Below are 14,120 nucleotides of genomic sequence, written 5' to 3' on the forward strand. Positions count from 1 at the left end.
AAGATGGATGGATGGCAGTTTTACGCCTAGCGAAAGTGAACAGAGTATATATAGATTTTTTTTTAGTTACTTTGACGATTAAAAGTTTGTTGACAGTTCCATGCCAGATGTGAAGATAAAAGGTGTAACATGAAATACTCTTATGTGACAATGAAATGAGACACACAGTAAAGAGAGAGAGAGAGAGAGAGAGAGAGAGAGAGAGAGAGAGAGAGAGAGAGAGAGAGAGAGAGAGAGAGAGAGAGAGAGAGAGAGAGAGAGAGAGAGAGAGAGAGAGAGAGAGAGAGATTAAAAATAGTTCGTGAAATTCGAGAGAAAATATGAGAGGCAGGATACAATACCTACAGGGAACTGATGGTGAACTTTTGCATCACTCCATATTCCCACGACTAATTCACGTCCAAACTAGATGCTTGCGGGTGCGGGTGGGAGTTCTGCCTCACTGTACCCGTAGTTGTTCTCGCGCCCGCACCAGCCCGCGCCAGCCAGCATCTGGTGAGGACGCGCACTTACCTGGTGGCGTAGTGGGGCAATTGAGAAGGAGTGATGACCATTGAACACTACGGTGCGATGATTTCAGACGTGACTGGATGTTTTTATGTCATTTAATACTGAGGGAGATTTCATTTCGAGTTAAAATTCGTAGGGAGGCGGTGGCTCAGTCGGTAGAGAGGTGGCCTGCAGTCCTACCGGACCCAGGTTCAAATCCCCGCAGGGGCAGGGAACAGTTTAAGGATTTGAATTTCATAAAAACAGACTTTACTGATCTACCAGAAGACCCGCCGACATGTAAAAATACCCCCGCTAATACCGATACACCAGTCCTGTACGAGACAGCCCTAGCATGTATTCAATATGGACGGTGGGTGTTAGCGCCGAAGTGGTGACGTGTAAAAGGTGAATGGTATGCAAGAGGACTACTGGGCCTTGGTAGCAGGATGTGAAGCCTATGCCCAGAGTCGGACACATAAAAAAAAAAAAAAAGTCCTACTGTAATCTCTCTCTCTCTCTCTCTCTCTCTCTCTCTCTCTCTCTCACTGAGCAGACATACGAGGCTTTTATCACAATTAACCCTCCCTAGCTCACATTCCTCACTCAGCTGAATAAAATCGTCCAGTGTTGCTTGGAATAAAGTACTAGAGTTATCCTGACCACGTGGGGGGTTAAAATCTGCACGTGCCACAGAAAATAGATATATATAAAGTAAGTAACCCCCCCCCTCTCAAAAAAATAAATAATTCAATAAAAACGCGGGAAAAGCCTGAAGAGGAGAGTGATGAAGCCTAATACCACAAACGTGCTTTTGGGGTGGCGTGGAGGGACATACGAACAAATGGTCGGATTGATGTGGTGTGGTGTGGTGTGGTGTGGTGGAGAGACACGCAGTGGGAAGCATATATGGAGATGCCTCGAGGTGTGGCTATAGGGAGCGAGTGGAGGGTGTGAGTCTAGCTAAAAGAGTGAAAGAAATTTTGGGTGGTTAGAAAAAAAGGTAGACTCCGAACAATATGGTGTGAAGAATCCAAAAGAGGAATACTTTAAATTGGTTTGGCCATGTGGAGTTGAGTGGGGAGAGAGAGAGAGAGAGAGAGAGAGAGAGAGAGAGAGAGAGAGACTGACTGATTGACTGACTGACCAAAAGGGTGCATGAGTTATGATCGCAGTGGGGTTGCAAGAAGATTAGATGGATAGGGAAATATGTAATGGGAAAATCCATGCAGGGGGAGCATTTAGGGAAGCACTTTGAGGTGGTTTGACTACACTGAGAGAATGAAGAGTGAGTTTACGTAAAGGACTGCTAAATGAAAGTTGGGTTGTTAGAAGGAGAGTAAGATTACAAATGTCTGAATGTTTGTGTTTGGGAATGATAAAGGAAAATATATTGAGGTGGTTTGAGTCAATGAAGGGAGTGAAGAGTGCGAATCTGATTAACATAGTAAAGGGAGTGGATAGGTTGCAAGACGGACCCACTGACCAAAAACAAACGTGGCGAAAAAGACCAAATTTCTATGGAAGGGTTTGGTCTTTCGGGTGTTGGTGTAGGTGCAGATGGTCGTGCCTGTCTACCGTTTTGGTATGCTAGTTCATTTAGGCTAGTTAGGTTAGATTAGGGTAGTCTGAGTAGGTTGGTTAATTCATCTAGGTTAAGATAATTGGGTAAACGTGATTGCCCGAACTTGCATATCTTCGGTAGTTTTCTCCTGACTGGTTAGAGAAGTGTTCCTGGTAGCTGATACGTGGTGGAATAAAGGAACGTTACTGAGTAGGGGAAGATATGCTCCTTCGCCCAAAGAAAGTATTCCTGGTCATAATAATCTTACGGCAGTCAAAAAGAAATGCAAAATGTACAGGATTTAAGTGGCTGTGTGAAACCAAATTAATGATCTTTGCGTCTTTCAAATTACATCGCTCACCCCTTCGTCCCATCCATCCACGACACCCAGCTCTACGAAAAGTCCCCTCCCCCCCTTTTATTTTAGTTAACGTTGATTTTCTTTCTACTTCGACCTCCAGAATGAACTCCCCTGTCCTCTAGGAACTTTGAAATATTACTCGATAGCCAGATTAAGAAATGAAGCAGTTAAATGGAGTATATGTCATTTACCCAAGTTGCCTCAGTCTTCGTCTCTGTCATTATATTCAACACTAATCTTCGTTAGCATGTTCAGTACGACATAAAAAAAAAATATATACTCTTGCAATTATCAAACGATTTTATTCATCTATCAGGGGTCCCATAGGAATGATGAATTTAAAATCAGACTCAGTTATCTCTTATACACAGTTGGATTTATACATTATTTTCTATGTGGATTTCCTTTCCTTCGACTCAAGGCCTCGATATTCTCACATCACCCCCTGCAATAAATTAACTCATCCAACTGTCCTCCTACAGCCACTTTAATAAATCTGCGTAACTAAAAAGGAAAGTAAGGAAGTTAATCACACTCATGAAGAACCTTAACTGACAAAATATTCACGTTCTGCAGCTTCATAAAACCACATCATCTTCATCATTCCAACCAAAAGCAGTCTCCTTGATCAACCCTCCTTGCAGTGGCGTGTTTTTTTTTTTTTCATTTATTTTTGTTACTGTCAGACGATTTCACTTAGCTTTGAAGAGTCCATGGGAATGAAGGGTTTAGAATCAATCTCCATTAATTCCTTCAGCCCGAGGACATCTTTCTATTTTATGCATTCTACCTTCAGATGATCTTTACAAAGCTTAACAAAGGCCCTATAGCAATAAATGGTAAGAATCAGCAATAAATGCGTAAGAATCAGTATCCATTAATGTGTAAAACTCCATAGTATATTTATTTCTGCATGTCTTTTCTGTTTATTTTTCTATCAATCAAGGTTTTTCTTTTCTCACCTCACCTTCAGTAATAAGAACTCCTGGCCATCTCATCTCCCCCACCCACCTGCCAACCACAGTCCTGGCCTCTCATGCAATATTCTTCCCCGTCACCTGTTTTATATTTCCTCTTATTTTTATCTTCTTCTCGTTCTTGTTTCCTCTCTTTTCTTCTAATTTTTTTTTTTGTCTTCTTCGTCCCTGTGATCTTGATACTGCCCTTGCCCCTGCTCTTAAACTCGCCCCTCCTCAGGTGCTCCAGTTTTTTACCTGTCCACTCCCCTCTCCCTCATCCTCCTCTCCCCTCTCGCTTACATCCCTCCTCTTCTCTCTCTCTCTCTCTCTCTCTCTCTCTCTCTCACACACACACACACACACACACACACACACACACTTATTTACTTGCATACTTAAAGTCGTCCATCTACCACAGAAGACGACGGCTACTATACTCACAATGTTGGTGTATTTCTCAGTCTTTAGTGCCAACGTGTGTGACTGTGCAGACCAATCCTGGATCCGCATACTTTGCCACACAGTCGGCATGTCAAGTCGGGGTCTGCTGGGAAAACTCTTACCTGGTTGTGCCCCCTTTGTCAACGCTCTTCTCTCGCCAGGTACAGAGCTTCTCAAGATGAATGGTTCCTTCGCTGCAGAGGGCTCGCCACTGTTTTCTGTCAGAGGCATTGGTTTCAAGATCTTTTGGTATGTTGTTGCATTTCTTCAGGGTTGTCTTTATATGATCTTTCCATCTCTTCTTCTGTTCCCCTGGGTTGTGACGCGCTGCAGAGAGTTGGCCATACGGAACCTGGAGGGGAAGGCGATGCTCACATGTGGAACACGTGGCCGACCCATCTCAGCTGTTTTTTAGCCAGCATGGTTTCTTTGCTGGTTGACTTTGCCCGGTGGAGAATTTGTCAGTGAGGGACTTTATTTTCGCGTGTGAGTCCCAGGATGCACTGTAAGCATCGGATGTGGAAAGACTCAAGCTGTGTGATGTGATGCTGGTAGGTAGTCCAGGATTCAGCACCGTATAAGAGGGTGGAGAGACATACAGCTGTATATACTGATACCTTCGTCTCGATTCCCAAGTTGGTTTTCAAAGACTGGATCTGAGACGACTAATAGAGGCTGAGGAGCGGTTGATTCGCGCGAGGACTTCTGCATCAGTGTTATGTTTACCTGAGAGCACGCTAACTTCCAAGTAGGTAAATTTCTTTACCTGTTTTACATTTTCGCCACTTATTTGGACTGCGAGAGGCTCTGCTGCGTTGTTTACACACACACACACACACACACACACACACACACACACACACACACACACACACACACACACACACACACACACACACACACACACACACGCACCCAAGCACGCACACACACACACACACACACACACACACACACACACACACACACACACACACACACACACACACACACACACACACACACACACACACACACACACACACTCACTCGCTCACTCATACCCCTTTTCTCCTCCCATATTTTTCTTTCCTCTCCTACACACTCCTCTCACTCTCCCATTTTTCTCTTCCATCCTCCACCTTCTCATCTCTCTCTCTCTCTCTCTCTCTCTCTCTCTCTCTCTCTCACACACACACACACACACACACACACACACACACACACACTCCTCTCTCTCCTCTCCTCTCTCCTAACTCACCCTCTCTCGCATTTCCACTTCACTTTCCATCTGTCTCCTCTCTTCCCCACTCTTCTTTCACACCTCCTTCCAATGCCCCTCCATTCCCTCCTCCCCGCTCCCCCATCCCCTCTCTCCTCCCCCCCTCTCCTCTCCCCTTCCCATTCTCCTCCTCTCTTCCACCCCTATTCCCCTCCAATCCCTACCCTGTCCTTACCTCACTCCCCTCCCCCACTCTTCCTCGCTACTCTCATTCTCTCTCCTCTCTTCTCCTCTCCTTACCTTCTCCCTTTGCCCACTTCCCATTCTCCTCCTCTCTTCCACCACTCCCTACCCTCTCTCTTTTTCCCTCCTCTCTCTCCCTTCATCTCCGCTTCTTTCCCCTCTCTTCTCCTCTCCTTTCCCACTCACCCTTACCCACTCCCCATTCTCCTCCTCTCTTCCACCCTTACTCACCTTGACTTCCTACCCTCTCTCCCTTTACCTCCTCTCTCCTTCCCTCTTCCCATTTTCTCCCCTCTCTCCCTCCCTCTTCCCCTTCTCTCCCCTTTTACAGCCTACCCTCACCACAAGCCATAAGCTCCAAGAACCAGGGACATAATACGTTTATCCCAGGGCGCCACTTACGAAGGCCGGGGTGAGGGAGGACATGAGGCAGGATGGCGTACCGTGGGAAGAGGGGTCGTTACTTAGCAGGGACGCAAAGGCCTGGGGGTCGTATCCTCTAGGCAGTCTCTCTTAGGCTGGAGGGTCAGGTGGTAGTCTAGAAGTATATGGCGATTATTACACTCTATTTAGGTATATCGATTTTACATTCAGTTAGCACAGAAGGTGAGACTCGTGAACGTCAGGGGTAGGGCTGCGAGAGGTAGACCTAGAGAGACATGGGACGAGGTCATAGAGTTTGACCTTGGGGATAAGGGGCTGAATAGGGAGGCTGCCAGAGATAGAGCAGCGTGGAGAGCCGCCATTAGGTGACCAAGGCCGACGTATGCAAGTATGTTCGAGCCTAGGATGCGAACGATAGGATACGATCCATTTAGGTCAGTGAGAATTGTCTTATATTCTTCCTGCCCTTAGTCTATTTTATTCACCTTAAGAACGACCTCTAGATCGATATTAGGAAGCTTATTAACACCTCTTCCTTACCGATTTATTTGCTGATTCTTCCCCGTAACTATAATCTTGTGTGTTATCCATGCAATCTGTCTCGACATTAGAAAGACATAAGAGGAGAGAGAAAAGACTATTAATGAGTAGTAAGGAAAATAAATCGCTAAGGAAGAGGTGCTAGGGAGCCTCCTTAGTCGACGAGGATACGGGTCCTGCTACTGAAGGAATTTAAAAAGCCTGTGCCAGACCCCCACAGCTTCATAAAGCCTCAATAAAGCAAAATATAAATGGTAAAAGATGGAATAAACAAAGCTAATAATACGTCATCGAAGTGAAGGGGTTGAATTTATCCCAAGTCTTGCATTACGCCTTTATTCATATATGAGGAGACATCAGATAATAAAGGAATGCAGTCCAGTCTCTATTACTACATTCAGAAGGTCTTTACTTTTGATCATTATTTCATCCACTTCCAGGCGACTTTACTTAGGTTAGAGAAGGCGCCTCGTACTGAAGGGGTTCTTAATAATACCCGCAGGCTCATTTGAACGTGAACCCAGTAGACTGCAGGCCAAAAAGTTCCCCTTCTGCATCCCACCATTCGTCTTGTTCAGGGGATAGGGAGGGGACTGAGGGACGTTCGTATAACCGGGCAGCTCCTCCACCTCCCAGCCATATCGGTGCCACCACGTGAAGGCGTCCAATTTCTGTAGTAAACTAGGGGTTAAAAGGATGACATGGGTTCTGATATATTTTACTGATTACGATTTTCTTTTTTGCGTTTTTTTTTTTTCTTCATCTGCTCCTGCTCCTCCTCCTCCATCTCTCTCTCTCTTTTTCTCTCTCTCTCTCTTTTTCTCTCTCTCTCTTTCTCTCTCTCTCTCTTTCTCTCTCTCTCTCTCTCTCTCTCTCTCCAAGGACGCACTAGGGTTGCAAACTGTCAGACAGAATCACCAGCCTCACCTCTTCACTACGAGAGATCTTTAACTCCCTCATGGTCGGAACAACTCTTAGCACTCTCTTTCAACTAACGCCAGACGATTTTATTCAGCTGAGAGGGAGTCACAGGAGCCTGGGAGTGTTAATCCTGTCACCATTAATCCTCACCTAATCGGGATAAGCCAGTTAATCCATTCAAGCTGACCCCAGACGATTTTATTCAGCCGAGTGACATGGGCTTGAGACTGATAAGTAATAGCCTATAATTTGGTGGCAACGATAACGCAAAAATTAAAAAAAAGTGATAATATTACTGAAGTGATCTATGGAGTAAAATTTTACCCTTTCAATGCGAAAATTCTCCCAGAACTTAAAGAAAAAAAATCTCATGACGGTAGCAAGATTTTTTTTCATTTTCTTAATGTAAAGGAGAAGGAAACAAAGGCCAGTAGCCCACAAGGTTGCCCCCTCCAAGAAAAAACAAAAACAACTTAACAAGATTACAAGATAACAAAAACAAGAGGGTAAGAAGAGTCGTCCTGAAGTGGTAAACACGATCGACACGGTGACCCCATTGTCATATCGATCAGGCTATAAGAAGACGATTTTTATTGACCTTATTTGACCTCTGGTAGTAAAAATGTTAATAAAACCTGTATCTCACTGACCTTCGGATTGACCTAAAATAATATATACGTCAATAAAACATGCATCTTAATGACCTTAGGACTGATGTCTAATAACATATACATCGATAACGCTACCTTGTTGACCTTAGAATTGACCTCAAGCAATATATGTCAATAAAACCTGTATCTTATTGACCTTAGGATTGACCTCATGTAGTAAATATGTAGATTAAACCTCTATCTAACCCTCCCAGTTTTAAATACATCTACTGGGCTGAAGGAAATTATGTTGGGATTGCAAGAACTAACAAAGGCAGTATTTGCAACCCCGGGCCCATCTCAACGTGAACAAGGCGGACTGCAGGCTGAAGTTGCCCTCCTCCTCCTGCAGTCCCCCATCCTCCTTTCAGGGGATAGGGAGGGAGCTGAGGGACGTCTGTATAACCAAGGGAGTCGACCAGTTACATCAGATTCATCCCTAAAACAAAGCATATAATGATACCGAGGTGAATTAAGCCTATATTTAACACTTGTATAGTTCATTAGCTTATTTCCAGGTGTTCAGTAGTAGGAAAAGATGCTACTACGGCTTAACAATTTTCCATAGAACTTCTTCGTGACTAGCATTGCATTACAGTGTTAATTTCCTGTTACACCTAAACATTTAACATCAAAAGCTGCCAATTTTGCGCCAAGTTAATGTGAACCAAGTATAGTTCTGAATATATTCCTTAACCTGAATGATTATAACACCCTGGAGATAACAAGAATAAAAAAAAAAAAACTACATAACACTGAGGCTGCTAAGGACATAAACCAGTTATGAACAATTTTCCTTGATTACACCTTTTTTTTCCTTTCTCCCCTCGTCCCTCGCTTCCTGCCGCCTCTTCAAGGACTTCTGTGGGTGGATGGCCTGGGATACTGAACTGGCTACAGACTTTACTGCTCAGAGTCAGGGTAGGCGAGCGCTCGGGGGGTCATTGCTGGATGTTAATGGGGGTTAATTGGGTGTAATTGGCTACTGAGGCTGCCTGCTGTGGGTGTAGTGGAGTGGGATGTGCTGTGGATATAACGGGGTGGGATGTGCTGTGGGTGTAGTGGGGAGGGATGTGCTGTGGGAGAGGAGGTGAATGATGCTGTACGTGGGGTGAGTAATGCTGGAATTATAACTTGTATTAGACAAGGGATGTGAGTTCTGTGTCTTAGCGTCACAGTCCTGAGTTTTGTATTCTGTTCTTTATCATCGTCATCATCATCTTGTTCATGTTCTTGTTTTTCTTTCTTCTTTCATGATCTCATTAATATTATTTTTTATTTCTTCTTCTTCTTCTTCATCTTCTCTCTCTCTCTCTCTCTCTCTCAAAATGGAAGAACTCAACTCACTTACGGGCATATTGTTGGTCAGAAAGATTTTACAATGTCGACCCATCTTAAAGGTCAAAATCACACCATAAATTACCCTATAATTCCGGTGACTAATTGTTCCACGTACAAATAAAACAAATTGAACTTTCCCTCTATCACCCCACAGCTTATCTCCTTCGCCATTTTTTCTTTAACCACCAGACGATAATATTTACCTGAGGAAGGACCACGTCGACAGGAAGAGACATTTTTTTTTTCTTTTTATAATCTTATTTCGGGATTTGGGGAACGTGTATGTTTTTGTGCGAGACATTTCAGTAGCTGGGTCTCCTCTAACATCCCCTCCACTCTGCCATAAGTTCTGTATCTTTATTGTATATTTTGTTTCGTGTCGTACTGTGATCTTTTTCGATAACTAGCAACAGTGGTGTCCCTTGAGGCTCCGTCCTTTCACCCGCTGTGTTTCTGTTATCCATCAATGACCATCTGTGCTTCATACCTAACCCTATTCCACTCGTATAGTGATGATTAAGCCTTTCACTTTACCACCCTTTTCTCACACCGTCCATCGTAAAAGTCACTACAGAAATCGATTAATGAGTCAATGGCACGTTATTAATTTGTGTTTATGTTTTTATTCTGACCTAGATGAAAAATTAAGCAATAAATATACGAGTAAAATAGACAAAATCAGGATAGACTTGGGTTGTTTTTTTCCTTATATCATTTTTTTCTTGTTCTCTGGACCCTACCTCACCTTTTGCACAGGTGGGAAAAGGTGTCTAGATGATGATGACGATGACGATGATGACGATGATGACGATGATGACGATGACGACGACGATGATGATGATGATAAGGATAATGATCTGTTTTTCGTGCCTTAAAAACTTCATTCCTCCATCTTTCCACTCACCACAGTCATCCACACACAACCCTGCTCTCCGCCTCCACAACACACAGCTCAGCCTCCCATTATCTCTCACTGTCTCTGGGGTCAGCTTCTCTCGTGACCTATCTTGGGAGAATCGCGTGACCTCTCTACCGAAGTCAGCTTCTCGAAAATCTGGTGAGTCAAACCGATGCCGCCATTTCTTTGCCCCTTTGACTTTGATGATGTTTTTCACGTCTTATATTTGGTTTTTATATAATTTAGATTTTTCGAGTTGGAGGGGTTAGACTATGTTCAATAATTCCTTCACATCTTGGGGATTCTTGCTTAGTGAAATCGTCTGAGAGTAATAAGAAGCTGAATGTTACGTCATCAAACTGAAGGCATTAATCTTGCTGGAACCTCACTGCCTAGTTATGAAAAAAAAAAAATCTTTGGTGGAGGGAGCCTTACGATTTACAGCTCTTCCAAACTGGGTGGAGTCAAATGATGCTCGTTTGATTAAGTCCCTTTCTCTCAGTACATCCTGTCAGCTGCATCGCTATCTCTGTGCCATCGATACTACCCTAGACACTTCTTTTGAGCTCTCTGCCTGCATGATTTCCCCCTTACAGTGGACACGCAGCACACGTCTACCCACCTGTTTTGCTGTCCAACACTTTAATGAGATTGTTAACCCGTACTTACTGCTTTTCGTGAAGACAACTGGCCACCTTAGAATATATCTTCCCCAGTCCGTCATTATTTTTGCCTATGACTTTCAATTTATGGAACTAGTTATGTCCAGGCATCTGCAAATCAGCAAAAAAAAAAAAAAAAAAAAAAAAATAATAATGAATAAATAAATAAAGTTGTGGTTTGGGCTCTTATATTAAACTTTCAGAGGAGGGAATGACTTTCGAATTTTTCAGCCTTGGGTTTCTTTCTTTCACATTAACAAAAGAAGCAGGTGGCACTAACTCCCTCAAGGTCGAGACGACTCTTAAATACAACTCCACTAACGGTAAGAAATTCTATTCAGTTGGGTGTTAGTCACAGGGGGTTGAGAATGTTAATACTTTCAATATTAACGCTTCCATAATGGTGATATCTTTAATTAATCTTTCCAGCTAATTTCAGACGATTTTGTTCATCTGAGAGTGAGTTAAAAGAGCCCTGGAGGGATAATTGACCAATACTTAGATTCGCAAAAAAGAGTTTAAGTCCAGAACCTGTATTCTCGTTGGATAAGGAAGCTCCCTAACATCTTTCCGCAAGCAACTTATTTTACCTATCACACCTTACTCTCCTTCATGTTACATAAATCCTTCCAATATCGCCATACTCGGCATTAATAACGTACAGGATGTTAACCATTCATATCCAAAAATAAATCGCTGAGGAAAAGGTGTTAGGGAGACTTCTTACCTGAGGAGAACGAGGGCCAAGATGAGTCGGAAATGGGGAGGGAAAGGGGAAGGGAGAGGGATGTGGAAGAAGTGAATAGGAATGGTGAGAGAGGGAGTGAGGGGAATTACAAGAGAGGGGAGGGGTGATGACAGGTGGGGAGGGGAGGGGAGGGGAGGGGAGGGGTGAGGAGGGGAAGGTGCGGATAGGGGGGAGTGAGGGAGGAAATAAATATGTGAAATGATGAGAGAGGTATGAGTGAGGGAAGGAGGGGGGGGGGAGAAGAAATGGAATATTAATGGAGAAAATGAAAGAAAGAAAAGGGGCAGAGAGAGAGAGAGAGAGAGAGAGAGAGAGAGAGAGAGAGAGAGAGAGAGAGAGAGAGAGAGAGAGGAGAGAAATAAATGCAGGAAGTCAGACAAGTAAGGGAGGAATGAGGGGTGAGAAGAGGAGGAGAAGGGGGAGGGGAGGGAGAGAGGGGGTGAGTAGGGGAGAGTGGGAGGAGGGGGAGGGAAGGGGGGGAGAGGTCAAGGCTGAGATAAGGACGCCCCAAAACTCGTGTAACCTGTAACAGTGCAAGTGTAAAAAAAAAAAAAAAAAAAAAAAAAAAAAAACGAGATGTGCTTCCCTGCCTGAGTACATCACTGACACTGGCTTCGTACTTCTAACCCCTTCATTACGACGATGTACTGTACTTTCTCTTCTTCTTCTTCGTCTTATTATTATTATTATTATTATTAATTTTCTTATTTTTCTTCTTGCTCTTCTTTTTTTCATCCTCTTCCTCTTCTCGTTGTTCTTCTTGTTTTTCTATTTCTTGATTTTCTTCTTGTTCATGCTCTTGTTTTTGTTCTTGTTCTTCTTGGTTTTTATTTCGTTCTTGTTCTTCATGTTTTTTTTTTCCGTTCATGTTCATATTGTTTTCTTTTTTTTCTTTTCTTCTACGTCCTTATGAGGCCTACAGACTCATCTTGTTTTTGCAGAAAAGTTTGCAATAGATCTTCACTGCAGTCAGGCCATGAATTCAACTGGAACCATTTTTCTCACAGATTCACTCTTCTGTCTTCACCCCACCTCCATCTCAACTCCCAGCTAGTTTCTTCCCATTTCTTTGACCCCTTACATCCATTTCCTTCTCTCCCCTGACCTTCTTTTCTTGGAGGATATTTAAAACTACACCTGCACTACACTCGTCACTAATTCAACAACACCTATTTCACAGGGTATACTTATCCTGTCCGAATCCTACTGCTCCTTAATTCCCAGCCCATCCAGCCCACTCCGTCTCCCTTTAAAATACCCGTCCATCCCGCTCACTCCTTCGCCCACCACCCTCTTTTCTTTAACTCCCCCCCCCCCGCTTCGACGGATTCGTGGCAGGACGCAGGTCAAACGGTCGACGAACTCATTTTATTGTTTTTATTATTTTTTATTTGGATTATAATTTTATTTACCTTATTATTCCTTCCTCTGTTCATCTTATGTAAAAAAAAAAATGTTAACCCCTTGAAGACGGGAGGGCAATCTGAAGTGAAATAAAATCCCCTTGAAATAGTAAATATATAATAGTAAAGATTTTCATACCTTGACAGGGAAGACATCTTTACTGCGATTACGTATTTTAAATCTCAATCCCACGAATGCCATGGCGATTTTATTCAGCTTTTGGTAGGAGTTCTAGAAGGGATTAAGGAAGGTTGTATCTAATCCCTTCATTTAAAAAAAAAAAATCCTCGAGGGTGAATTAAATCGCTTGTTAATAGCAAGATATCCTCAGTCTGAAGGGGCTAAAAAACTGCCATTATCATAGACACAAGTATGTCTATTTATCTATCCTTATACATCTATCCACCCTTCTCTATCTATTTATCTATATACCTATCTGTCTATCAACGTATGAATCTATCTATCAGTCAATCTGTCTGTCTATCCATCTATCTATCAAGAGTACTGAATGAGGTAACTGTTTGTCTCTGTAAACAGGTAAAGGAAAACAAATCAGACAGTAGGTAACTAGATTTCATTTCAACTACTATTCAACCACAATATTTTTTCTTGGCTGGCTAATCATTCGTTCTTCCCAGGTGTCAATCGAACACCTTTCCTTAGCGTGGCCATGCATAAAGAAATATATTTAACCCATATTTGTATGCCTCGAAAATCATAAGGATAGGGCTATGAATTTCCTTAATCTCGTCAAGGTTAAGCATGTAGGTTATTGCAAGAGGGTGATTTATTGCTCTTTTATCGTATCCCTATTAATATGTAAGCTAGAATAATCCTGTACTTGTCTGCGTGTAAGTTATGTTGATGGATGTAGTTGGTCGTGTTAGAGCTACCCCAAAATGGCAATACGAGTGATATTTTAAGTCCCTATATCTTTCCATAGTATCATCATGTATAGATAAAACGTCGCAACATCCTATATAAACATGCCTGAAAATTGATAAGGATGTGGTACCGCTTCCTGTCAGGGAAAGGTAAACACAAGAGATATGATGGGCAGATTGAGATTCATCCTTCATTAGCATATGCATGGAGAAAAGTATTTATTTTTTCTAAGCCTTATAAGACGAGAGGCCACTCCCAAGTTGAAGGAAATCGTCTGTAGGTAGCAAGAAAAAAATATCTAAGCTTTCTAATTTGCTATACGAGTTTCTAGAGAATGGTTTTGCCCGTAGGAGAAATATTTTTAACCTAATTTGTTTTTCCTTACTCTGTTCATCTTCTGTAGTCAGAGAGAGAGAGAGAGAGAGAGAG

The 14,120-nt window shown here is 42.8% G+C and overlaps 1 protein-coding gene across 1 annotated transcript in view; it reads right to left on the minus strand.

Moving 5' to 3' along the window:
* Positions 1-405: 405 nt before the first annotated feature.
* Positions 406-14,120, minus strand: part of LOC145398971 (uncharacterized) — a 43,007-nt gene continuing 29,292 nt past the window's right edge. Inside the window, exons 7-8 of the mRNA XM_080271706.1 lie at positions 1,302-1,420; positions 406-513 (exon numbers count right to left, since the gene is read on the minus strand). Coding sequence (XP_080127832.1) covers positions 406-513; positions 1,302-1,420 — 227 coding nt within the window. The remainder of the gene's footprint in view (positions 514-1,301; positions 1,421-14,120) is intronic.

The sequence above is a fragment of the Coenobita brevimanus genome, chromosome 5 (genome assembly GCF_032717465.1).
Source record: "Coenobita brevimanus isolate Jiangsu-jjx chromosome 5, ASM3271746v2, whole genome shotgun sequence".
NCBI classification, from domain to species: Eukaryota; Metazoa; Arthropoda; class Malacostraca; order Decapoda; family Coenobitidae; genus Coenobita; species Coenobita brevimanus.